Source organism: Harmonia axyridis, chromosome 6 (assembly GCF_914767665.1).
Source record: "Harmonia axyridis chromosome 6, icHarAxyr1.1, whole genome shotgun sequence".
NCBI lineage: Eukaryota > Metazoa > Arthropoda > Insecta > Coleoptera > Coccinellidae > Harmonia > Harmonia axyridis.
In genome coordinates this window covers 20,329,628-20,355,418 of record NC_059506.1, presented here as the reverse complement: position 1 = coordinate 20,355,418, position 25,791 = coordinate 20,329,628, and the positions used below count along the sequence as shown (strand labels likewise).

At 40.2% G+C, this 25,791-nt stretch overlaps 5 protein-coding genes across 5 annotated transcripts; all 5 read right to left on the bottom strand.

Annotated features, from left to right (window-relative positions):
* Positions 1-2,739: 2,739 nt before the first annotated feature.
* On the bottom strand, positions 2,740-3,444 carry LOC123682868 (brassinosteroid-responsive RING protein 1-like). The gene is made up of 2 exons (XM_045621671.1): positions 3,320-3,444; positions 2,740-3,138 (listed from the first exon to the last, which is right to left on the bottom strand). Exons 1-2 carry the CDS (start codon positions 3,442-3,444, stop codon positions 2,793-2,795), a joined length of 471 nt encoding a protein of 156 aa, XP_045477627.1. The 3' UTR covers positions 2,740-2,792.
* Positions 3,445-8,707: 5,263 nt separating this feature from the next.
* On the bottom strand, positions 8,708-9,382 carry LOC123682622 (brassinosteroid-responsive RING protein 1-like). Its single transcript, XM_045621359.1, has 2 exons — positions 9,288-9,382; positions 8,708-9,106 (listed from the first exon to the last, which is right to left on the bottom strand). The coding sequence occupies exons 1-2, from the start codon at positions 9,347-9,349 to the stop codon at positions 8,761-8,763; spliced, it is 408 nt and encodes a 135-aa protein (XP_045477315.1). The 5' UTR covers positions 9,350-9,382; the 3' UTR covers positions 8,708-8,760.
* Positions 9,383-16,681: 7,299 nt separating this feature from the next.
* LOC123682521 (brassinosteroid-responsive RING protein 1-like) lies at positions 16,682-17,324 on the bottom strand. The gene is made up of 2 exons (XM_045621168.1): positions 17,262-17,324; positions 16,682-17,080 (listed from the first exon to the last, which is right to left on the bottom strand). The coding sequence occupies exons 1-2, from the start codon at positions 17,321-17,323 to the stop codon at positions 16,735-16,737; spliced, it is 408 nt and encodes a 135-aa protein (XP_045477124.1). The 5' UTR covers position 17,324; the 3' UTR covers positions 16,682-16,734.
* A 2,924-nt stretch (positions 17,325-20,248) lies between these two features.
* On the bottom strand, positions 20,249-20,958 carry LOC123682520 (brassinosteroid-responsive RING protein 1-like). Its single transcript, XM_045621166.1, has 2 exons — positions 20,828-20,958; positions 20,249-20,646 (listed from the first exon to the last, which is right to left on the bottom strand). Exons 1-2 carry the CDS (start codon positions 20,887-20,889, stop codon positions 20,301-20,303), a joined length of 408 nt encoding a protein of 135 aa, XP_045477122.1. The 5' UTR covers positions 20,890-20,958; the 3' UTR covers positions 20,249-20,300.
* Positions 20,959-23,814: 2,856 nt separating this feature from the next.
* LOC123682519 (brassinosteroid-responsive RING protein 1-like) lies at positions 23,815-24,524 on the bottom strand. Its single transcript, XM_045621165.1, has 2 exons — positions 24,394-24,524; positions 23,815-24,212 (listed from the first exon to the last, which is right to left on the bottom strand). The coding sequence occupies exons 1-2, from the start codon at positions 24,453-24,455 to the stop codon at positions 23,867-23,869; spliced, it is 408 nt and encodes a 135-aa protein (XP_045477121.1). The 5' UTR covers positions 24,456-24,524; the 3' UTR covers positions 23,815-23,866.
* Positions 24,525-25,791: the final 1,267 nt, after the last annotated feature.

Here is a 25,791-nt window from a genome sequence, read left to right as displayed (position 1 = left end):
GACACTATCGAAATTTATCGAAATATGTAAGAGTAAAAATATCGATATTACTCGAATTATTGAAATTTTTATAGTTGTAGGAAATAGTAATTTACGTAACAAGTCCGGAAAATAAGGTTTTTTTGGACGAATAGACAAAATTCCAGGAAGAGCGTAAGCGAGTCCTGGAAGTCTGTGTGTCCAAAAAAACCATTTTCGGGCGTGTTGCGTACAATATTTTTTCGGCAACCATGTAAAATAACACTATCGCCGCTGCTTTCCATATTTTATTGCGATTGCGATCAAAAAACATGCAAATTTTTGACAACTAATTTCATATGAACTGTCAGCCGTTATTTCGGTCTATCGATTCTATGATTCTTTTCCGGCCTAGTCCGGGAAATAATACTTTCTCAGAGAAAAAGTGTCCGGGAAGTGAGAACTTCCCGGACGGTTGCCGAAAAAGTATATTGTGCAACATGTGGAGAAAGTCCTTTTCTCGCTCGTGTGTTTGCTGCACTCGCCTTTCAGGCTCTTGCCACAAACTTCCACACTCGCGAGAAATGTTGAACTTTCCCCACTTGTTGCACAATATACTATTTCCTACAACTGCTATGAAAAGTAGCGTAGCGAGGTGTGGGCAAAGTGCCGTGAGAAATAATATTTCCCACAGTATGAGCAATACATAGTTTTGTGGAAATTCTAATAATTTGTAAAGACAATATCAATCGAAGAAAAATTCCTGAACTATCAGCTGCGACAGTCAGTGTACTACTTTGCTGCCTAGTAAAACAAATAACCAGTGTATGAGAATGACCAATTTTTATATCATACTCAGAATCTCCATGAAGTTCTGATTTCGAATACTTGTCACAATTTATCTGTGATACTTTTTAACGTAGGCCACTTTTTTTGACGAATTTCTTGGATAAAAAGCTTTGAACTAAACTAAATCTTGAAAACCGTTCAAGGTAATTGTATGATATTTTTATTGATTCCCGAAAAGTTTTCAAGTCTTCTGAAAATTTACGTATCACTCTACTGGTGGTCTGAAAGAAACTGCAATTTTTTAAAAATGACTCTTTGAAAATGTCAATAAGTCAATTTTTTTAAATGGCATGCGCTGATTTCTTTCTACCTGTCGGATAGACTAGTGGGTAGTCTTCAATTTTTGTTGTGCCCAAAACATAAAGTTTTCAAAATGTTTCGCATTTCATGTTTTGTACAGGGTCTGACAGTATACTTTTCACGCATACAGTTTCAAAGAGATGAAATATAACTCTATTTAATACCAACTAATAATAGATATCAATTAAAAATTAGCCAAATCAAAGAAGCCATCAAAATATTCGGAAACATTCATTTTGACAAAATGAAGATCACGTGAAAAAACAGAAGCAAACGATTCCATATCTGATCGTTTTTCCATATTAAATGATGTGTTTATAATAAAAATTTTCTGTAGAAAATTCCACACACTCAATGACTCAATTTCAAATTTTTCGCATGTCATTTCCATATTCTCCGAAAAATATCATTAGAATCGGACGATTTATGTCCTCATTTCAATATACAGGTCGATTAGGTCTATCATTTGAATAAATTCATAATTACATTTGAAAGATCGAAAGAATATTTATAATAATATTAAAATATAGGTTACGGACATCTTTTGGTGTAAATATTTCCAGATAGAAATCGGCGTTGAGTCTATTCTAACCATGAATTATTATTCCATTTCGAATCTCACGGAGGTGGCGGTGCAAGGTACTGTATCATAAATCATATCCAGTAAATCTGCTCGTGGTGGCTTGTGCGGTTTCTGCTTCTGGATCGATATTTACCGATCTTGTGTTCTCCGATTGGTTGTCTCTTGGTTATTACGTTAGAACAAAGGAATTCCTTCAATATACATACGCGTACAACTTTGCTTTCGCCGTTTTTTTCCCGAAATTCGAGGCTTTATTGTAAAAAACTGGATATACATTTATGATCCAAAGTATTGTCCATCTCTGGCGACTACTTTCTTCCATCTTTCGAAAAGCGTACGAATCCCGCGTTGGAAAAACTGGTCATCTTTTGACGCGATCCAAAAATGTTTAAACGAGAATAACTTTATGATGGAGACAAAAATCGACTAATATTTCAATAGCGCTATGTTCACAAATACTTAAGCTTATTGTATGACATCTTTGATCTATTTATTTCGACTACCCCTTACAGCTACAGCCATCTATTGCAAAACGACGGAAGCAAAGTTGTACACCTAATATTTAGGCCGAAAATCTGACTCTAACATACTTTTGTAGATCAATAAAATACCGAATATCGTTTTATCTCTTACAACCAAATTGGCTCTTATTCTTGGATCATTAGGAATGAGCATATCAGAAATTTCCATTACATATAAAAAAAATATGTCTATCATTGCCAATCCAATATCCTTAGCTGTTTATTATTTATGGAAAACTGTTTGATTACTCGGATTATTAGTCGATTTTGTTACAACTCGTCTGTAGTAAGTGCCTCTTGTAGGCTATCTTTCGACTATCACTTACCACTTACCTCTATAGCTATCTATTGCAAAACGGCGGAAGCAAAGTTGTACACCTAATGAGAGTATTTTTTAAAATTGTTTTATTTATAATAAATCACACTCATAAGACAAACGAGAGCTATTTCTGATTGAAATGACACTTAGTTAAAGTTAGGAAAAATAAGATGAAAAAAAAAACAAATGTTTTAAATATAACACAATTTATGATTTATTTCTCTCAAAAATGTTACAGGTTGTGTCGAACAGAGATGTAAAATTAATTTTCCTCGTTGGTTTGGCACTCGGTTTGGCATTCGTTTTCTCCTTCATTCTCTTCTTTTTCTTCTTCAGTTTCACTCTCATCATCTTCTCCACTCTCATCATCTTCTTCATCACTGTCCATCTTATCGAACCGATGGATATTGACAGGTTTCCAATTTGTATCGAAGATACTGCAGGTTTCTTCGAAAACTAAATTTGTCCTGCACATGGGACAACATTCGGAAGTGGAGCACCACCTGTCGATACACTCCTTGTGGAATGAATGTCTGCAGTCCGTAAGGTACAATTCTCCTGTTAATCTGCTCAAACATACGCTGCAATCCTCTTCGAATGTTATACCCCTAGGAAAAAAAAAGTACATATTAATTCACTGTTTGTAGGTACAATATGGTTTTTGTTCATTTCAAAACAATTATTGAACAAAAATTTCTTTATAAGAACGAAACATTCAGAAACTAAAGATAAAATTTGATTATATCGTTTCAAAAATACTTAAAGAAAAAAATGATGTAAAAGCATTACCTTTCTGTACAATCGTTGTACAACTTTTCGAAGTTGAATTCATATAGATGGTCTAAAGACATCTTTTCGGCTTCAAAATTTACTGCTCTGCTTTTTTTGGGACAGCGTGACGACTTGTGCTGCATGAAGTAGGTTCATATTTAACTGGGAATCTTTGGCTTAACTCCGTTTAAGATGTGTACTTCGAGGCTTAAATAGATTGTTGCGCCCTCTGTTGGGGGAAGCGTTAACCTGGTTGGCCGCGCCACCATGATGGTAACGCAGGAATCTGTAATCCCCACAGTACCCCCTTGCTAGTGATTAACGATATATTACATCCCCGCCTGGAAACGCTCGGGGAAACGAACTTGCCGACCTGATCTGGTCGTGTAAGGTCGTCGTACTGCTGGCGCTTGCGTTGCTGCCTCTGGTTCTGCTGGAGCAGGTGGGATGGGTTGTTGGGCCGGGGGTGAGTTCTCGCCTGGTAAAAAGAGAAGAATTCCTTCGTCTTCATCGTCCTCGTTCGAATTTACAGCGTCCTCCGGTGAATTTTCGCTGACCGCGATGTAGGCTGGTTTCAGCCTGTCGATCGAGACCGGGACGTTGGTACCGTGAATTCGGAGGGTGTAGTGCTTTTCGGCTCGAGAAACCACCTCGAACGGTCCATCGTATGGGTGCTGGAGCGGACGTCGAACGGCGTCGTGCCTTACGAAGACGTGGGATGCGGTGGCGAGATCTTTAAAGACGAAGATCTTCCGCTCACCGTGCCTGGTGCCACTGACTGGTCGGAGCGCCTGAAAGTGCTGGCGCAGGTCGCGAACGAAATCGTCGGAGTTATCCAGGTTCATCGTCGACGTCGAACCCAGGAACTCGCCAGGAAGACGGAGTGGTTCTCCGTATATCATCTCAGCAGCGGTGGATTGGAGATCTTCTTTCCAAGCGGCGCGGATCCCCAGTAGTGCAGTGGGTAGTGTGTGGACCCATGTGTCAGAGTCCAAGCATTTAATGGAAGCTTTGAGCTGACGGTGGAGTCGCTCGACCATTCCGTTGGCGGCCGGGTGGTACGCCGTGGTTCTGAGGTGGTCCGTCCCTAGTAGCTTGTTCAAGCAGCGAAATAGGTAGGACTCGAATTGCCGTCCTTGGTCTGTAGTTACCCGGAGCGGGACGCCAAACCTGGCAACCCAGTTAGTGTAAAATGCTCGGGCGACGGTTTCTGCTGTCTGGTCTTGGAGCGGTATCGCTTCTGGCCATCGAGAAAATCGATCGACGCAGGTGAGGCAATACCGATATCCTTTGGAAAATGGCATCACGATCAGGTCGATGTGCACATGTTCGAAACGGCTCGACGGCGGTGTGAAGTTACCGATCGGAGACGAAACATGTCGTGACACCTTTGACCGCTGGCATTGGATGCAGACTCGGGACCACGCTCGGCAATCTCTGGAAATGGAGGGCCAGACGTATCGTTGGCTCATCAGCTTTGTGGTGGCCTTGGCGCCTGGATGGGACAGGCCGTGGATGGCGTCAAAAGCTGGTTTCCGGAATGGAGCCGTCAGGAAGGGTCGTGCCTTAGTGGTGGATATATCGCAGAAGACGGCAGCGTTGGATCCTGGTATCGTGACTTGGCGTAGAAGTAAGCCAGAGTCTTGCTTCTGGCGGAACTCCTGGAGCTCTGGGTCACATTGCTGGGATGCTGCGAGGGCCTCGAAGTCGAGTGGTGCTGCGATTTCGTCCACCCTGGAAAGGGCATCTGCGACGACGTTTTCTTTTCCGGATATATGCCGGATATCTGTGGTGAACTGCCCGATGAAGTCCAGGTGGCGGTATCGGCGTGGGGAGCATTGATCGGACTTTTGACTGAAGGCGAAGGTCAGCGGCTTATGGTCAGTTAAAATGAAGAAGTGGCGTCCTTCAACCATGTGTCGGAAGTACTTGACCGACTTGTAGATGGCCAGGAGTTCCCGATCGTAGGCGCTGTACTTGCACTCAGCGCCAGCCAGCTTCTTCGAAAAAAAACCGAGTGGTTTCCACTCGTTGCCAACCCGTTGATGCAGTGCAGCTCCAATGGTGTGGTCCGATGCATCACAAACCAAGGAGACCTCGGCGCCAAGTTCGGGGTGTGCCAGAAGTGTCGCTTTTGCAAGTTCTTCCTTGCATGCGGCGAATGCGGCATCAGCGTAATTGTTCCAATTCACTGGTGTCTTCTTTTTGATGTTTCCTTGGAGCAGGTCATTGAGTGGTGCCTGGGTCTTAGCAGTTCCGGGCATGAAACGCCTGTAGAAGTTCAACATGCCAAGGAATTGTCGGAGATCTTTTGCTGTTGTTGGCCTGGGATATTCGCGGATGGCAGCGACTTTCTCGGGGAGTGGTTTTGTTCCATTACCAGATACTAGGTACCCCAAGAACTTTACTTCCTTAGCGCCAAAGTAACATTTCGCTGAATTGTCGACAATTCCGTACCGCTGGAGACGTTCGAATAGAATGCGTAGGTGTTCATGATGCTCTTCCTCGGACGAGGAGGCCACCAGTAGGTCGTCAATATAGGCATACACGAAGTCGAGTCCCCGGAGAACCTCGTCGATGAACCGCTGGAATGTTTGAACGGCGTTTCGTAGTCCAAAGCTCATTGCCGGGAATTCAAATAATCCGAACGGAGTGGTGATCGCCGTCTTCTCCACGTCTTCAGGGGCCACCGGGATATGATGGTACGCTCGTACCAGGTCAATGGTGGAAAAAATTGACTTTCCACGGAGCATTTGGGCGAAGTCCTGGATGTGGCGCACTGGATACCGGTCTGGTAAAGTGCGCGCGTTTAGTCCCCGGTAGTCTCCACAAGGGCGCCATTCGTCTCCCTTCTTTGGCACCATGTGGAGTGCTCTTCGATGGGCGACAAATCCCCAATTGGAGCATGGACTCGAACTCCTTCCTAGCGGCGAGGTAACGGTCCGCGGCTAGGCGACGTGGCTTCTGGAAGACGGGTTGTCCTGGTGTGGTGTGGATGTGATGCACTGTACGGTGTTTCACATCCGCTGCTTTGCAAGCGCCATCGGGGCGCGTCAGCTCCGGGAACTGCTGGAGCAACGCGTGATAGCGCGTATCGCCTGCGGATGTTCGAATTCCGGCGATAGTCGCGCACTTGGAGTCCCGTCCCGTGACACTGAGACTCGTGGATCGGTCAAGTAAGAGTCCGTTGCGCAGATCCACGAGGAGGTCGTAATGAGTCAGAAAATCCACCCCGATGATGGCCTTTCCTACAACTGCTATGAAAAGTAGCGTAGCGAGGTGTGGGCAAAGTGCCGTGAGAAATAATATTTCCCACAGTATGAGCAATACATAGTTTTGTGGAAATTCTAATAATTTGTAAAGACAATATCAATCGAAGAAAAATTCCTGAACTATCAGCTGCGACAGTCAGTGTACTACTTTGCTGCCTAGTAAAACAAATAACCAGTGTATGAGAATGACCAATTTTTATATCATACTCAGAATCTCCATGAAGTTCTGATTTCGAATACTTGTCACAATTTATCTGTGATACTTTTTAACGTAGGCCACTTTTTTTGACGAATTTCTTGGATAAAAAGCTTTGAACTAAACTAAATCTTGAAAACCGTTCAAGGTAATTGTACGATATTTTTATTGATTCCCGAAAAGTTTTCAAGTCTTCTGAAAATTTACGTATCACTCTACTGGTGGTCTGAAAGAAACTGCAATTTTTTAAAAATGACTCTTTGAAAATGTCAATAAGTCAATTTTTTTGAATGGCATGCGCTGATTTCTTTCTACCTGTCGGATAGACTAGTGGGTAGTCTTCAATTTTTGTTGTGCCCAAAACATAAAGTTTTCAAAATGTTTCGCATTTCATGTTTTGTACAGGGTCTGACAGTATACTTTTCAAGCATACAGTTTCAAAAGAAATGAAATTTAACTCTATTTAATACCAACTAATAATAGATATCAATTAAAAATTAGCCAAATCAAAGAAGCCATCAAAATATTCGGAAACATTCATTTTGACAAAATGAAGATCACGTGAAAACACAGAAGCAAACGATTCCATATCTGATCGTTTTTCCATATTAAATGATGTGTTTATAATAAAAATTTTCTGTAGAAAATTCCACACACTCAATGACTCAATTTCAAATTTTTCGCATGTCATTTCCATATTCTCCGAAAAATATCATTAGAATCGGACGATTTATGTCCTCATTTCAATATACAGGTCGATTAGGTCTATCATTTGAATAAATTCATAATTACATTTGAAAGATCGAAAGAATATTTATAATAATATCAAAATATAGGTTACGGACATCTTTTGGTGTAAATATTTCCAGATAGAAATCGGCGTTGAGTCTATTCTAACCATGAATTATTATTTCATTTCGAATCTCACGGAGGTGGCGGTGCAAGGTACTGTATCATAAATCATATCCAGTAAATCTGATCGTGGTGGCTTGTGCGGTTTCTGCTTCTGGATCGAAATTTACCGATCTTGTGTTCTCTGATTGGTTGTCTCTTGTTTATTACGTTAGAACAAAGGAATTCCTTCAATATACATACGCGTACAACTTTGCTTTCGCCGTTTTTTTCCCGAAATTCGAGGCTTTATTGTAAAAAACTGGATATACATTTATGATCCAAAGTATTGTCCATCTCTGGCGACTTCTTTCTTCCATCTTTCGAAAAGCGTACGAATCCCGCGTTGGAAAAACTGGTCATCTTTTGACGCGATCCAAAAATGTTTAAACGAGAATAACTTTATGATGGAGACAAAAATCGACTAATATTTCAATAGCGCTATGTTCACAAATACTTAAGCTTATTGTATGACATCTTTGATCTATTTATTTCGACTACCCCTTACAGCTACAGCCATCTATTGCAAAACGACGGAAGCAAAGTTGTACACCTAATATTTAGGCCGAAAATCTGACTCTAACATACTTTTGTAGATCAATAAAATACCGAATATCGTTTTATCTCTTACAACCAAATTGGCTCTTATTCTTGGATCATTAGGAATGAGCATATCAGAAATTTCCATTACATATAAAAAAAATATGTCTATCATTGCCAATCCAATATCCTTAGCTGTTTATTATTTATGGGAAACTGTTTGATTACTCGGATTATTAGTCGATTTTGTTACAACTCGTCTGTAGTAAGTGCCTCTTGTAGGCTATCTTTCGACTATCACTTACCACTTACCTCTATAGCTATCTATTGCAAAACGGCGGAAGCAAAATTGTACACCTAATGAGAGTATTTTTTAAAATTGTTTTATTTATAATAAATCACACTCATAAGACAAACGAGAGCTATTTCTGATTGAAATGACACTTAGTTAAAGTTAGGAAAAATAAGATGAAAAAAAAAACAAATGTTTTAAATATAACACAATTTATGATTTATTTCTCTCAAAAATGTTACAGGTTGTGTCGAACAGAGATGTAAAATTAATTTTCCTCGTTGGTTTGGCACTCGGTTTGGCATTCGTTTTCTCCTTCATTCTCTTCTTTTTCTTCTTCAGTTTCACTCTCATCATCTTCTCCACTCTCATCATCTTCTTCATCACTGTCCATCTTATCGAACCGATGGATATTGACAGGTTTCCAATTTGTATCGAAGATACTGCAGGTTTCTTCGAAAACTAAATTTGTCCTGCACATGGGACAACATTCGGAACTGGAGCACCACCTGTCGATACACTCCTTGTGGAATGAATGTCTGCAGTCCGTAAGGTACAATTCTCCTGTTAATCTGCTCAAACATACGCTGCAATCCTCTTCGAATGTTATACCCCTAGGAAAAAAAAAGTACATATTAATTCACTGTTTGTAGGTACAATATGGTTATTGTTCATTTCAAAACAATTATTGAACAAAAATTTCTTTATAAGAACGAAACATTCAGAAACTAAAGATAAAATTTGATTATATCGTTTCAAAAATACTTAAAGAAAAAAATGATGTAAAAGCATTACCTTTCTGTACAATCGTTGTACAACTTTTCGAAGTTGAATTCATATAGATGGTCTAAAGACATCTTTTCGGCTTCAAAATTTACTGCTCTGCTTTTTTTGGGACAGCGTGTCGACTTGTGCTACATGAAGTAGGTTCATATTTAACTGGGAATCTTTGGCTTAACTCCGTTTAAGATGTGTACTTCGAGGCTCAAATAGATTGTTGCGCCCTCTGTTGGGGGAAGCGTTAACCTGGTTGGCCGCGCCACCATGATGGTAACGCAGGAATCTGTAATCCCCACAGTACCCCCTTGCTAGTGATTAACGATATATTACATCCCCGCCTGGAAACGCTCGGGGAAACGAACTTGCCGACCTGATCTGGTCGTGTAAGGTCCTCGTACTGCTGGCGCTTGCGTTGCTGCCTCTGGATCTGCTGGAGCAGGTGGGATGGGTTGTTGGGCCGGGGGTGAGTTCTCGCCTGGTAAAAAGAGAAGAATTCCTTCGTCTTCATCGTCCTCGTTCGAATTTACAGCGTCCTCCGGTGAATTTTCGCTGACCGCGATGTAGGCTGGTTTCAGCCTGTCGATCGAGACCGGGACGTTGGTACCGTGAATTCGGAGGGTGTAGTGCTTTTCGGCTCGAGAAACCACCTCGAACGGTCCATCGTATGGGTGCTGGAGCGGACGTCGAACGGCGTCGTGGCTTACGAAGACGTGGGATGCGGTGGCGAGATCTTTAAAGACGAAGATCTTCCGCTCACCGTGCCTGGTGCCACTGACTGGTCGGAGCGCCTGAAAGTGCTGGCGCAGGTCGCGAACGAAATCGTCGGAGTTATCCAGGTTCATCGTCGACGTCGAACCCAGGAACTCGCCTGGAAGACGGAGTGGTTCTCCGTATATCATCTCAGCAGCGGTGGATTGGAGATCTTCTTTCCAAGCGGCGCGGATCCCCAGTAGTGCAGTGGGTAGTGTGTGGACCCATGTGTCAGAGTCCAAGCATTTAATGGAAGCTTTGAGCTGACGGTGGAGTCGCTCGACCATTCCGTTGGCGGCCGGGTGGTACGCCGTGGTTCTGAGGTGGTCCGTCCCTAGTAGCTTGTTCAAGCAGCGAAATAGGTAGGACTCGAATTGCCGTCCTTGGTCTGTAGTTACCCGGAGCGGGACGCCAAACCTGGCAACCCAGTTAGTGTAAAATGCTCGGGCGACGGTTTCTGCTGTCTGGTCTTGGAGCGGTATCGCTTCTGGCCATCGAGAAAATCGATCGACGCTGGTGAGGCAATACCGATATCCTTTGGAAAATGGCATCACGATCAGGTCGATGTGCACATGTTCGAAACGGCTCGACGGCGGTGTGAAGTTACCGATCGGAGACGAAACATGTCGTGACACCTTTGACCGCTGGCATTGGATGCAGACTCGGGACCACGCTCGGCAATCTCTGGAAATGGAGGGCCAGACGTATCGTTGGCTCATCAGCTTTGTGGTGGCCTTGTCGCCTGGATGGGACAGGCCGTGGATGGCGTCAAAAGCTGGTTTCCGGAATGGAGCCGTCAGGAAGGGTCGTGCCTTAGTGGTGGATATATCGCAGAAGACGGCAGCGTTGGATCCTGGTATCGTGACTTGGCGTAGAAGTAAGCCAGAGTCTTGCTTCTGGCGGAACTCCTGGAGCTCTGGGTCACATTGCTGGGATGCTGCGAGGGCCTCGAAGTCGAGTGGTGCTGCGATTTCGTCCACCCTGGAAAGGGCATCTGCGACGACGTTTTCTTTTCCGGATATATGCCGGATATCTGTGGTGAACTGCCCGATGAAGTCCAGGTGGCGGTATCGGCGTGGGGAGCATTGATCGGACTTTTGACTGAAGGCGAAGGTCAGCGGCTTATGGTCAGTTAAAATGAAGAAGCGGCGTCCTTCAACCATGTGTCGGAAGTACTTGACCGACTTGTAGATGGCCAGGAGTTCCCGATCGTAGGCGCTGTACTTGCACTCAGCGCCAGCCAGCTTCTTCGAAAAAAAACCGAGTGGTTCCCACTCGTTGCCAACCCGTTGATGCAGTGCAGCTCCAATGGTGTGGTCCGATGCATCACAAACCAAGGAGACCTCGGCGCCAAGTTCGGGGTGTGCCAGAAGTGTCGCTTTTGCAAGTTCTTCCTTGCATGCGGCGAATGCGGCATCAGCGTAATTGTTCCAATTCACTGGTGTCTTCTTTTTGATGTTTCCTTGGAGCAGGTCATTGAGTGGTGCCTGGGTCTTAGCAGTTCCGGGCATGAAACGCCTGTAGAAGTTCAACATGCCAAGGAATTGTCGGAGATCTTTTGCTGTTGTTGGCCTGGGATATTCGCGGATGGCAGCGACTTTCTCGGGGAGTGGTTTTGTTCCATTACCAGATACTAGGTACCCCAAGAACTTTACTTCCTTAGCGCCAAAGTAACATTTCGCTGAATTGACGACAATTCCGTACCGCTGGAGACGTTCGAATAGAATGCGTAGGTGTTCATGATGCTCTTCCTCGGACGAGGAGGCCACCAGTAGGTCGTCAATATAGGCATACACGAAGTCGAGTCCCCGGAGAACCTCGTCGATGAACCGCTGGAATGTTTGAGCGGCGTTTCGTAGTCCAAAGCTCATTGCCGGGAATTCGAATAATCCGAACGGAGTGGTGATCGCCGTCTTCTCCACGTCTTCAGGGGCCACCGGGATATGATGGTACGCTCGTACCAGGTCAATGGTGGAAAAAATTGACTTTCCACGGAGCATTTGGGCGAAGTCCTGGATGTGGCGCACTGGATACCGGTCTGGTAAAGTGCGCGCGTTTAGTCCCCGGTAGTCTCCACAAGGGCGCCATTCGTCTCCCTTCTTTGGCACCATGTGGAGTGCTCTTCGATGGGCGACAAATCCCCAATTGGAGCATGGACTCGAACTCCTTCCTAGCGGCGAGGTAACGGTCCGCGGCTAGGCGACGTGGCTTCTGGAAGACGGGTTGTCCTGGTGTGGTGTGGATGTGATGCACTGTACGGTGTTTCACATCCGCTGCTTTGCAAGCGCCATCGGGGCGCGTCAGCTCCGGGAACTGCTGGAGCAACGCGTGATAGCGCGTATCGCCTGCGGATGTTCGAATTCCGGCAATAGTCGCGCACTTGGAGTCCCGTCCCGTGACACTGAGACTCGTGGATCGGTCAAGTAAGAGTCCGTTGCGCAGATCCACGAGGAGGTCGTAATGAGTCAGAAAATCCACCCCGATGATGGCCTTGGACACGTCCGCGATGACGAAATTCCACGCGAAATCACGGCGGAGACCGAGGTTAAGTGTCAGTGGAATTGAGCCATACGTATCGATCGCACTACCGTTAGCCGCGGTTAGCTCATAACCGGTTTTTACCCGTCGGCCTTTCACTAGACGTCGCGGAAACACGCACAAGTCTGCGCCGGTGTCGATCAAAAAGTTTTCTCCACTGTTTCGGTCCCTCAAAAACAAGCGGCGTGTGTTGGGGCAGCTTTCGCCTGCCGCGTTCAGCGACTGCCTTTGCCGTTTCCCTGTAGTACGCGATGTAGGACCATCGTGGTTCCGCGAGTGACCGCGCACTTCCGCATGAAGATCGTTTAACTCGCGACTTTGTTCGTCGAGGCGCACCGACAACCTCTTCAACACTTCACAAAGCTGTGATTCGCTTTGTGACACCCGAGGTGACACCGCAGACACCTGTTGTGGCGTGACGGTACCTAGCGCTTCCATTACGCAATCTGCGGTCTTGGCCAGGTCGTCCAGGGTCACGTTGGGTTGGGCAGCCTGCGCGGCGATGCTGGCGCGAGCGAGGGGGTTGATCCGCTCCATCCACAGGGCGCGGACGATCTCGTCAGCGGCGTTGTCCCCAGCGAGCTGTTGGAGATACCGCAGGAACTGTGAAGGCTTCCGGTCTCCAATTTCGACTCTCTCCAGCAGTTGTCGCGTCTTTTGGGCCTGTGATTTCCCCAGGCGTTGGAGAAGCTGCTCCTTCAGTGTCTCGTACGGCTTTTGTGCTGGCGGGTTGATTATCAGGTCGCGAACCTCCTTCGCGTACCTGCCGTCTAGGGATTTGATCACCTGCCGAAATTTCGCTAAGCTGTCCGTTAGCCCGAAATCTTCAAGTGTCCACTCGACCTGCTGGAACCATACTTCTGGGTCCTCTGGGGTGAACGCCGGGATTTGGAGGCGTGCGAGTATTCCGGGAGTGGGTGCTGCGGCGGATGGATTCGGCATCTTGGCGTCTGGCGTCCTGGCGTCTGGTGTTAGTCGACCAAATCGTCCCTGTCACTCATTAAGTTGACGTTGATCACGTCGGGGTCACCAGTTTTGGGACAGCGTGACGACTTGTGCTACATGAAGTAGGTTCATATTTAACTGGGAATCTTTGGCTTAACTCCGTTTAAGATGTGTACTTCGAGGCTTAAATAGATTGTTGCGCCCTCTGTTGGGGAAAGCGTTAACCTGGTTGGCCGCGCCACCATGATGGTAACGCAGGAATCTGTAATCCCCACACTTTCAACACTGTCAAACTGATACTAAACTAGTTAGCGTACCTGTACCTTTATGTACTCAAACAAGTACACGACTAACGGGATTGGATACGAAATGTGCACCTGCGCAATTCATTACTAGTTTGATTTAGGGAAAGGGACAAACAGCTTTCGATATTTTCTGACACTATCGAAATTTATCGAAATATGTAAGAGTAAAAATATCGATATTACTCGAATTATTGAAATTTTTATAGTTGTAGGAAATAGTAATTTACGCAACAAGTCCGGAAAATAAGGTTTTTCTGGACGAATAGACAAAATTCCAGGAAGAGCGTAAGCGAGTCCTGGAAGTCTGTGTGTCCAAAAAAACCATTTTCGGGCGTGTTGCGTACAATATTTTTTCGGCAACCATGTAAAATAACACTATCGCCGCTGCTTTCCATATTTTATTGCGATTGCGATAAAAAAACATGCAAATTTTTGACAACTAATTTCATATGAACTGTCAGCCGTTATTTCGGTCTATCGATTCTATGATTCTTTTCCGGCCTAGTCCCGGAAATAATACTTTCTCAGAGAAAAAGTGTCCGGGAAGTGAGAACTTCCCGGACGGTTGCCGAAAAAGTATATTGTGCAACATGTGGAGAAAGTCCTTTTCTCGCTCGTGTGTTTGCGGCATTCGCCTTTCAGGTTCTTGCCACAAACTTCCACACTCGCGAGAAATGTTGAACTTTCCCCACTTGTTGCACAATATACTATTTCCTAAAACTGCTATGAAAAGTAGCGTAGCGAGGTGTGGGCAAAGTGCCGTGAGAAATAATATTTCCCACAGTATGAGCAATACATAGTTTTGTGGAAATTCTAATAATTTGTAAAGACAATATCAATCGAAGAAAAATTCCTGAACTATCAGCTGCGACAGTCAGTGTACTACTTTGCTGCCTAGTAAAACAAATAACCAGTGTATGAGAATGACCAATTTTTATATCATACTCAGAATCTCCATGAAGTTCTGATTTCGAATACTTGTCACAATTTATCTGTGATACTTTTAAACGTAGGCCACTTTTTTTGACGAATTTCTTGGATAAAAAGCTTTGAACTAAACTAAATCTTGAAAACCGTTCAAGGTAATTGTACGATATTTTTATTGATTCCCGAAAAGTTTTCAAGTCTTCTGAAAATTTACGTATCACTCTACTGGTGGTCTGAAAGAAACTGCAATTTTTTAAAAATGACTCTTTGAAAATGTCAATAAGTCAATTTTTTCAAATGGCATGCGCTGATTTCTTTCTACCTGTCGGATAGACTAGTGGGTAGTCTTCAATTTTTGTTGTGCCCAAAACATAAAGTTTTCAAAATGTTTCGCATTTCATGTTTTGTTCAGGGTCTGACAGTATACTTTTCACGCATACAGTTTCAAAGGGATGAAATTTAACTCTATTTAATACCAACTAATAATAGATATCAATTAAAAATTAGCCAAATCAAAGAAGCCATCAAAATATTCGGAAACATTCATTTTGACAAAATGAAGATCACGTGAAAAAACAGAAGCAAACGATTCCATATCTGATCGTTTTTCCATATTAAATGATGTGTTTATAATAAAAATTTTCTGTAGAAAATTCCACACACTCAATGACTCAATTTCAAATTTTTCGCATGTCATTTCCATATTCTCCGAAAAATATCATTAGAATCGGACGATTTATGTCCTCATTTCAATATACAGGTCGATTAGGTCTATCATTTGAATAAATTCATAATTACATTTGAAAGATCGAAAGAATATTTATAATAATATCAAAATATAGGTTACGGACATCTTTTGGTGTAAATATTTACAGATAGAAATCGGCGTTGAGTCTATTCTAACCATGAATTATTATTCCATTTCGAATCTCACGGAGGTGGCGGTACAAGGTACTGTATCATAAATCATATCCAGTAAATCTGCTCGTGGTGGCTTGTGCGGTTTCTGCTTCTGGATCGAAATTTACCGATCTTGTGTTCTCTGATTGGTTGTCTCTTGGTTATTACGTTAGAACAAAGGAATTCCTTCAATATACATACGCGTACAACTTTGCTTTCGCCGTTTTTTTCCCGAAATTCGAGGCTTTATTGTAAAAAACTGGATATACATTTATGATCCAAAGTATTGTCCATCTCTGGCGACTACTTTCTTCCATCTTTCGAAAAGCGTACGAATCCCGCGTTGGAAAAACTGGTCATCTTTTGACGCGATCCAAAAATGTTTAAACGAGAATAACTTTATGATGGAGACAAAAATCGACTAATATTTCAATAGCGCTATGTTCACAAATACTAAAGCTTATTGTATGACATCTTTGATCTATTTATTTCGACTACCCCTTACAGCTACAGCCATCTATTGCAAAACGACGGAAGCAAAGTTGTACACCTAATATTCAGGCCGAACATCTGACTCTAACATACATTTGTAGATCAATAAAATACCGAATATCGTTTTATCTCTTGCAACCAAATTGGCTCTTATTCTTGGATCATTAGGAATGAGCATATCAGAAATTTCCATTACATATAAAAAAAATATGTCTATCATTGCCAATCCAATATCCTTAGCTGTTTATTATTTATGGAAAACTGTTTGATTACTCGGATTATTAGTCGATTTTGTTACAACTCGTCTGTAGTAAGTGCCTCTTGTAGGCTATCTTTCGACTATCACTTACCACTTACCTCTATAGCTATCTATTGCAAAACGGCGGAAGCAAAGTTGTACACCTAATGAGAGTATTTTTTAAAATTGTTTTATTTATAATAAATCACACTCATAAGACAAACGAGAGCTATTTCTGATTGAAATGACACTTAGTTAAAGTTAGGAAAAATAAGATGAAAAAAAAAACAAATGTTTTAAATATAACACAATTTATGATTTATTTCTCTCAAAAATGTTACAGGTTGTGTCGAACAGAGATGTAAAATTAATTTTCCTCGTTGGTTTGGCACTCGGTTTGGCATTCGTTTTCTCCTTCATTCTCTTCTTTTTCTTCTTCAGTTTCACTCTCATCATCTTCTCCACTCTCATCATCTTCTTCATCACTGTCCATCTTATCGAACCGATGGATATTGACAGGTTTCCAATTTGTATCGAAGATACTGCAGGTTTCTTCGAAAACTAAATTTGTCCTGCACATGGGACAACATTCGGAACTGGAGCACCACCTGTCGATACACTCCTTGTGGAATGAATGTCTGCAGTCCGTAAGGTACAATTCTCCTGTTAATCTGCTCAAACATACGCTGCAATCCTCTTCGAATGTTATACCCCTAGGAAAAAAAAAGTACATATTAATTCACTGTTTGTAGGTACAATATGGTTATTGTTCATTTCAAAACAATTATTGAACAAAAATTTCTTTATAAGAACGAAACATTCAGAAACTAAAGATAAAATTTGATTATATCGTTTCAAAAATACTTAAAGAAAAAAATGATGTAAAAGCATTACCTTTCTGTACAATCGTTGTACAACTTTTCGAAGTTGAATTCATATAGATGGTCTAAAGACATCTTTTCGGTTTCAAAATTTACTGCTCTGCTTTCAACACTGTCAAACTGATACTAAACTAGTTAGCGTACCTGTACCTTTATGTACTCAAACAAGTACACGACTAACGGGATTGGATACGAAATGTGCACCTGCGCAATTCATTACTAGTTTGATTTAGGGAAAGGGACAAACAGCTTTCGATATTTTCTGACACTATCGAAATTCATCGAAATATGTAAGAGTAAAAATATCGATATTACTCGAATTATTGAAATTTTTATAGTTGTAGGAAATAGTAATTTACGTAACAAGTCCGGAAAATAAGGTTTTCTTGGACGAATAGACAAAATTCCAGGAAGAGCGTAAGCGAGTCCTGGAAGTCTGTGTGTCCAAAAAAACCATTTTCGGGCGTGTTGCGTACAATATTTTTTCGGCAACCATGTAAAATAACACTATCGCCGCTGCTTTCCATATTTTATTGCGATTGCGATCAAAAAACATGCAAATTTTTGACAACTAATTTCATATGAACTTTCAGCCGTTATTTCGGTCTATCGATTCTATGATTCTTTTCCGGCCTAGTCCGGGAAATAATACTTTCTCAGAGAAAAAGTGTCCGGGAAGTGAGAACTTCCCGGACGGTTGCCGAAAAAGTATATTGTGCAACATGTGGAGAAAGTCCTTTTCTCGCTCGTGTGTTTGCGGCACTCGCCTTTCAGGCTCTTGCCACAAACTTCCACACTCGCGAGAAATGTTGAACTTTCCCCACTTGTTGCACAATATACTATTTCCTACAACTGCTATGAAAAGTAGCGTAGCGAGGTGTGGGCAAAGTGCCGTGAGAAATAATATTTCCCACAGTATGAGCAATACATAGTTTTGTGGAAATTCTAATAATTTGTAAAGACAATATCAATCGAAGAAAAATTCCTGAACTATCAGCTGCGACAGTCAGTGTACTACTTTGCTGCCTAGTAAAACAAATAACCAGTGTATGAGAATGACCAATTTTTATATCATACTCAGAATCTCCATGAAGTTCTGATTTCGAATACTTGTCACAATTTATCTGTGATACTTTTTAACGTAGGCCACTTTTTTTGACGAATTTCTTGGATAAAAAGCTTTGAACTAAACTAAATCTTGAAAACCGTTCAAGGTAATTGTACGATATTTTTATTGATTCCCGAAAAGTTTTCAAGTCTTCTGAAAATTTACGTATCACTCTACTGGTGGTCTGAAAGAAACTGCAATTTTTTAAAAATGACTCTTTGAAAATGTCAATAAGTCAATTTTTTTAAATGGCATGCGCTGATTTCTTTCTACCTGTCGGATAGACTAGTGGGTAGTCTTCAATTTTTGTTGTGCCCAAAACATAAAGTTTTCAAAATGTTTCGCATTTCATGTTTTGTACAGGGTCTGACAGTATACTTTTCACGCATACAGTTTCAAAGAGATGAAATTTAACTCTATTTAATACCAACTAATAATAGATATCAATTAAAAATTAGCCAAATCAAAGAAGCCATCAAAATATTCGGAAACATTCATTTTGACAAAATGAAGATCACGTGAAAAAACAGAAGCAAACGATTCCATATCTGATCGTTTTTCCATATTAAATGATGTGTTTATAATAAAAATTTTCTGTAGAAAATTCCACACACTCAATGACTCAATTTCAAATTTTTCGCATGTCATTTCCATATTCTCCGGAAAATATCATTAGAATCGGACGATTTATGTCCTCATTTCAATATACAGGTCGATTAGGTCTATCATTTGAATAAATTCATAATTACATTTGAAAGATCGAAAGAATATTTATAATAATATTAAAATATAGGTTACGGACATCTTTTGGTGTAAATATTTCCAGATAGAAATCGGCGTTGAGTCTATTCTAACCATGAATTATTATTCCATTTCGAATCTCACGGAGGTGGCGGTGCAAGGTACTGTATCATAAATCATATCCAGTAAATCTGCTCGTGGTGGCTTGTGCGGTTTCTGCTTCTGGATCGATATTTACCGATCTTGTGTTCTCCGATTGGTTGTCTCTTGGTTATTACGTTAAAACAAAGGAATTCCTTCAATATACATACGCGTACAACTTTGCTTTCGCCGTTTTTTTCCCGAAATTCGAGGCTTTATTGTAAAAAACTGGATATACATTTATGATCCAAAGTATTGTCCATCTCTGGCGACTTCTTTCTTATATCTTTCGAAAAGCGTACGAATCCCGCGTTGGAAAAACTGGTCATCTTTTGACGCGATCCAAAAATGTTTAAACGAGAATAACTTTATGATGGAGACAAAAATCGACTAATATTTCAATAGCGCTATGTTCACAAATACTTAAGCTTATTGTATGACATCTTTGATCTATTTATTTCGACTACCCCTTACAGCTACAGCCATCTATTGCAAAACGACGGAAGCAAAGTTGTACACCTAATATTTAGGCCGAAAATCTGACTCTAACATACTTTTGTAGATCAATAAAATACCGAATATCGTTTTATCTCTTACAACCAAATTGGCTCTTATTCTTGGATCATTAGGAATGAGCATATCAGAAATTTCCATTACATATAAAAAAAATATGTCTATCATTGCCAATCCAATATCCTTAGCTGTTTATTATTTATGGGAAACTGTTTGATTACTCGGATTATTAGTCGATTTTGTTACAACTCGTCTGTAGTAAGTGCCTCTTGTAGGCTATCTTTCGACTATCACTTACCACTTACCTCTATAGCTATCTATTGCAAAACGGCGGAAGCAAAGTTGTACACCTAATGAGAGTATTTTTTAAAATTGTTTTATTTATAATAAATCACACTCATAAGACAAACGAGAGCTATTTCTGATTGAAATGACAGTTAAAGTTAGGAAAAATAAGATGAAAAAAAAAACAAATTTTTTAAATATAACACAATTTATGATTTATTTCTCTCAAAAATGTTACAGGTTGTGTCGAACAGAGATGTAAAATTAATTTTCCTCGTTGGTTTGGCACTCGGTTTGGCATTCGTTTTCTCCTTCATTCTCTTCTTTTTCTTCTTCAGTTTCACTCTCATCATCTTCTCCACTCTCATCATCTTCTTCATCACTGTCCATCTTATCGAACCGATGGATATTGACAGGTTTCCAATTTGTATCGAAGATACTGCAGGTTTCTTCGAAAACTAAATTTGTCCTGCACATGGGACAACATTCGGAACTGGAGCACCACCTGTCGATACACTCCTTGTGGAATGAATGTCTGCAGTCCGTAAGGTACAATTCTCCTGTTAATCTGCTCAAACATACGCTGCAATCCTCTTCGAATGTTATACCCCTAGGAAAAAAAAAGTACATATTAATTCACTGTTTGTAGGTACAATATGGTTATTGTTCATTTCAAAACAATTATTGAACAAAAATTTCTTTATAAGAACGAAACATTCAGAAACTAAAGATAAAATTTGATTATATCGTTTCAAAAATACTTAAAGAAAAAAATGATGTAAAAGCATTACCTTTCTGTACAATCGTTGTACAACTTTTCGAAGTTGAATTCATATAGATGGTCTAAAGACATCTTTTCGGCTTCAAAATTTACTGCTCTGCTTTCAACACTGTCAAACTGATACTAAACTAGTTAGCGTACCTATACCTTTATGTACTCAAACAAGTACACGACTAACGGGATTGGATACGAAATGTGCACCTGCGCAATTCATTACTAGTTTGATTTAGGGAAAGGGACAAACAGCTTTCGATATTTTCTGACACTATCGAAATTTATCGAAATATGTAAGAGTAAAAATATCGATATTACTCGAATTATTGAAATTTTTATAGTTGTAGGAAATAGTAATTTACGTAACAAGTCCGGAAAATAAGGTTTTTTTGGACGAATAGACAAAATTCCAAGTAGAGCGTAAGCAAGTCCTGGAAGTCTGTGTGTCCAAAAAAACCATTTTCGGGCGTGTTGCGTACAATATTTTTTCGGCAACCATGTAAAATAACACTATCGCCGCTGCTTTCCATATTTTATTGCGATTGCGATCAAAAAACATGCAAATTTTTGACAACTAATTCCATATGAACTGTCAGCCGTTATTTCGGTCTAGCGATTCTATGATTCTTTTCCGGCCTAGTCCGGGAAATAATACTTTCTCAGAGAAAAAGTGTCCGGGAAGTGAGAACTTCCCGGACGGTTGCCGAAAAAGTATATTGTGCAACATGTGGAGAAAGTCCTTTTCTCGCTCGTGTGTTTGCGGCACTCGCCTTTCAGGCTCTTGCCACAAACTTCCACACTCGCGAGAAATGTTGAACTTTCCCCACTTGTTGCACAATATACTATTTCCTACAACTGCTATGAAAAGTAGCGTAGCGAGGTGTGGGCAAAGTGCCATGAGAAATAATATTTCCCACAGTATGAGCAATACATAGTTTTGTGGAAATTCTAATAATTTGTAAAGACAATATCAATCGAAGAAAAATTCCTGAACTATCAGCTGCGACAGTCAGTGTACTACTTTGCTGCCTAGTAAAACAAATAACCAGTGTATGAGAATGACCAATTTTTATATCATACTCAGAATCTCCATGAAGTTCTGATTTCGAATACTTGTCACAATTTATCTGTGATACTTTTTAACGTAGGCCACTTTTCTTGACGAATTTCTTGGATAAAAAGCTTTGAACTAAACCAAATCTTGAAAACCGTTCAAGGTAATTGTACGATATTTTTATTGATTCCCGAAAAGTTTTCAAGTCTTCTGAAAATTTACGTATCACTCTACTGGTGGTCTGAAAGAAACTGCAATTTTTTAAAAATGACTCTTTGAAAATGTCAATAAGTCAATTTTTTTAAATGGCATGCGCTGATTTCTTTCTACCTGTCGGATAGACTAGTGGGTAGTCTTCAATTTTTGTTGTGCCCAAAACATAAAGTTTTCAAAATGTTTCGCATTTCATGTTTTGTACAGGGTCTGACAGTATACTTTTCACGCATACAGTTTCAAAGGGATGAAATTTAACTCTATTTAATACCAACTAATAATAGATATCAATTAAAAATTAGCCAAATCAAAGAAGCCATCAAAATATTCGGAAACATTCATTTTGACAAAATGAAGATCACGTGAAAAAACAGAAGCAAACGATTCCATATCTGATCGTTTTTCCATATTAAATGATGTGTTTATAATAAAAATTTTCTGTAGAAAATTCCACACACTCAATGACTCAATTTCAAATTTTTCGCATGTCATTTCCATATTCTCCGAAAAATATCATTAGAATCGGACGATTTATGTCCTCATTTCAATATACAGGTCGATTAGGTCTATCATTTGAATAAATTCATAATTACATTTGAAAGATCGAAAGAATATTTATAATAATATTAAAATATAGGTTACGGACATCTTTTGGTGTAAATATTTCCAGAAAGAAATCGGCGTTGAGTCTATTCTAACCATGAATTATTATTCCATTTCGAATCTCACGGAGGTGGCGGTGCAAGGTACTGTATCATAAATCATATCCAGTAAATCTGCTCGTGGTGGCTTGTGCGGTTTCTGCTTCTGGATCGAAATTTACCGATCTTGTGTTCTCTGATTGGTTGTCTCTTGGTTATTACGTTAGAACAAAGGAATTCCTTCAATATACATACGCGTACAACTTTGCTTTCGCCGTTTTTTTCCCGAAATTCGAGGCTTTATTGTAAAAAACTGGATATACATTTATGATCCAAAGTATTGTCCATCTCTGGCGACTACTTTCTTCCATCTTTCGAAAAGCGTACGAATCCCGCGTTGGAAAAACTGGTCATCTTTTGACGCGATCCAAAAATGTTTAAACGAGAATAACTTTATGATGGAGACAAAAATCGACTAATATTTCAATAGCGCTATGTTCACAAATACTTAAGCTTATTGTATGACATCTTTGATCTATTTATTTCGACTACCCCTTACAGCTACAGCCATCTATTGCAAAACGACGGAAGCAAAGTTGTACACCTAATATTTAGGCCGAAAATCTGACTCTAACATACTTTTGTAGATCAATAAAATACCGAATATCGTTTTATCTCTTACAACCAAATTGGCTCTTATTCTTGGATCATTAGGAATGAGCATATCAGAAATTTCCATTACATATAAAAAAAATATGTCTATCATTGCCAATCCAATATCCTTAGCTGTTTATTATTTATGGGAAACTGTTTGATTACTCGGATTATTAGTCGATTTTGTTACAACTCGTCTGTAGTAAGTGCCTCTTGTAGGCTATCTTTCGACTATCACTTACCACTTACCTCTATAGCTATCTATTGCAAAACGGCGGAAGCAAAGTTGTACACCTAATGAGAGTATTTTTTAAAATTGTTTTATTTATAATAAATCACACTCATAAGACAAACGAGAGCTATTTCTGATTGAAATGACAGTTAAAGTTAGGAAAAATAAGATGAAAAAAAAAACAAATTTTTTAAATATAACACAATTTATGATTTATTTCTCTCAAAAATGTTACAGGTTGTGTCGAACAGAGATGTAAAATTAATTTTCCTCGTTGGTTTGGCACTCGGTTTGGCATTCGTTTTCTCCTTCATTCTCTTCTTTTTCTTCTTCAGTTTCACTCTCATCATCTTCTCCACTCTCATCATCTTCTTCATCACTGTCCATCTTATCGAACCGATGGATATTGACAGGTTTCCAATTTGTATCGAAGATACTGCAGGTTTCTTCGAAAACTAAATTTGTCCTGCACATGGGACAACATTCGGAACTGGAGCACCACCTGTCGATACACTCCTTGTGGAATGAATGTCTGCAGTCCGTAAGGTACAATTCTCCTGTTAATCTGCTCAAACATACGCTGCAATCCTCTTCGAATGTTATACCCCTAGGAAAAAAAAAGTACATATTAATTCACTGTTTGTAGGTACAATATGGTTATTGTTCATTTCAAAACAATTATTGAACAAAAATTTCTTTATAAGAACGAAACATTCAGAAACTAAAGATAAAATTTGATTATATCGTTTCAAAAATACTTAAAGAAAAAAATGATGTAAAAGCATTACCTTTCTGTACAATCGTTGTACAACTTTTCGAAGTTGAATTCATATAGATGGTCTAAAGACATCTTTTCGGCTTCAAAATTTACTGCTCTGCTTTCAACACTGTCAAACTGATACTAAACTAGTTAGCGTACCTATACTTTTATGTACTCAAACAAGTACACGACTAACGGGATTGGATACGAAATGTGCACCTGCGCAATTCATTACTAGTTTGATTTAGGGAAAGGGACAAACAGCTTTCGATATTTTCTGACACTATCGAAATTTATCGAAATATGTAAGAGTAAAAATATCGATATTACTCGAATTATTGAAATTTTTATAGTTGTAGGAAATTGTAATTTACGTAACAAGTCCGGAAAATAAGGTTTTTTTGGACGAATAGACAAAATTCCAGGAAGAGCGTAAGCAAGTCCTGGAAGTCTGTGTGTCCAAAAAAACCATTTTCGGGCGTGTTGCGTACAATATTTTTTCGGCAACCATGTAAAATAACACTATCGCCGCTGCTTTCCATATTTTATTGCGATTGCGATCAAAAAACATGCAAATTTTTGACAACTAATTTCATATGAACTGTAAGCCGTTATTTCGGTCTATCGATTCTATGATTCTTTTCCGGCCTAGTCCGGGAAATAATACTTTCTCAGAGAAAAAGTGTCCGGGAAGTGAGAACTTCCCGGACGGTTGCCGAAAAAGTATATTGTGCAACATGTGGAGAAAGTCCTTTTCTCGCTCGTGTGTTTGCGGCACTCGCCTTTCAGGCTCTTGCCACAAACTTCCACACTCGCGAGAAATGTTGAACTTTCCCCACTTGTTGCACAATATACTATTTCCTACAACTGCTATGAAAAGTAGCGTAGCGAGGTGTGGGCAAAGTGCCATGAGAAATAATATTTCCCACAGTATGAGCAATACATAGTTTTGTGGAAATTCTAATAATTTGTAAAGACAATATCAATCGAAGAAAAATTCCTGAACTATCAGCTGCGACAGTCAGTGTACTACTTTGCTGCCTAGTAAAACAAATAACCAGTGTATGAGAATGACCAATTTTTATATCATACTCAGAATCTCCATGAAGTTCTGATTTCGAATACTTGTCACAATTTATCTGTGATACTTTTTAACGTAGGCCACTTTTTTTGACGAATTTCTTGGATAAAAAGCTTTGAACTAAACCAAATCTTGAAAACCGTTCAAGGTAATTGTACGATATTTTTATTGATTCCCGAAAAGTTTTCAAGTCTTCTGAAAATTTACGTATCACTCTACTGGTGGTCTGAAAGAAACTGCAATTTTTTAAAAATGACTCTTTGAAAATGTCAATAAGTCAATTTTTTTAAATGGCATGCGCTGATTTCTTTCTACCTGTCGGATAGACTAGTGGGTAGTCTTCAA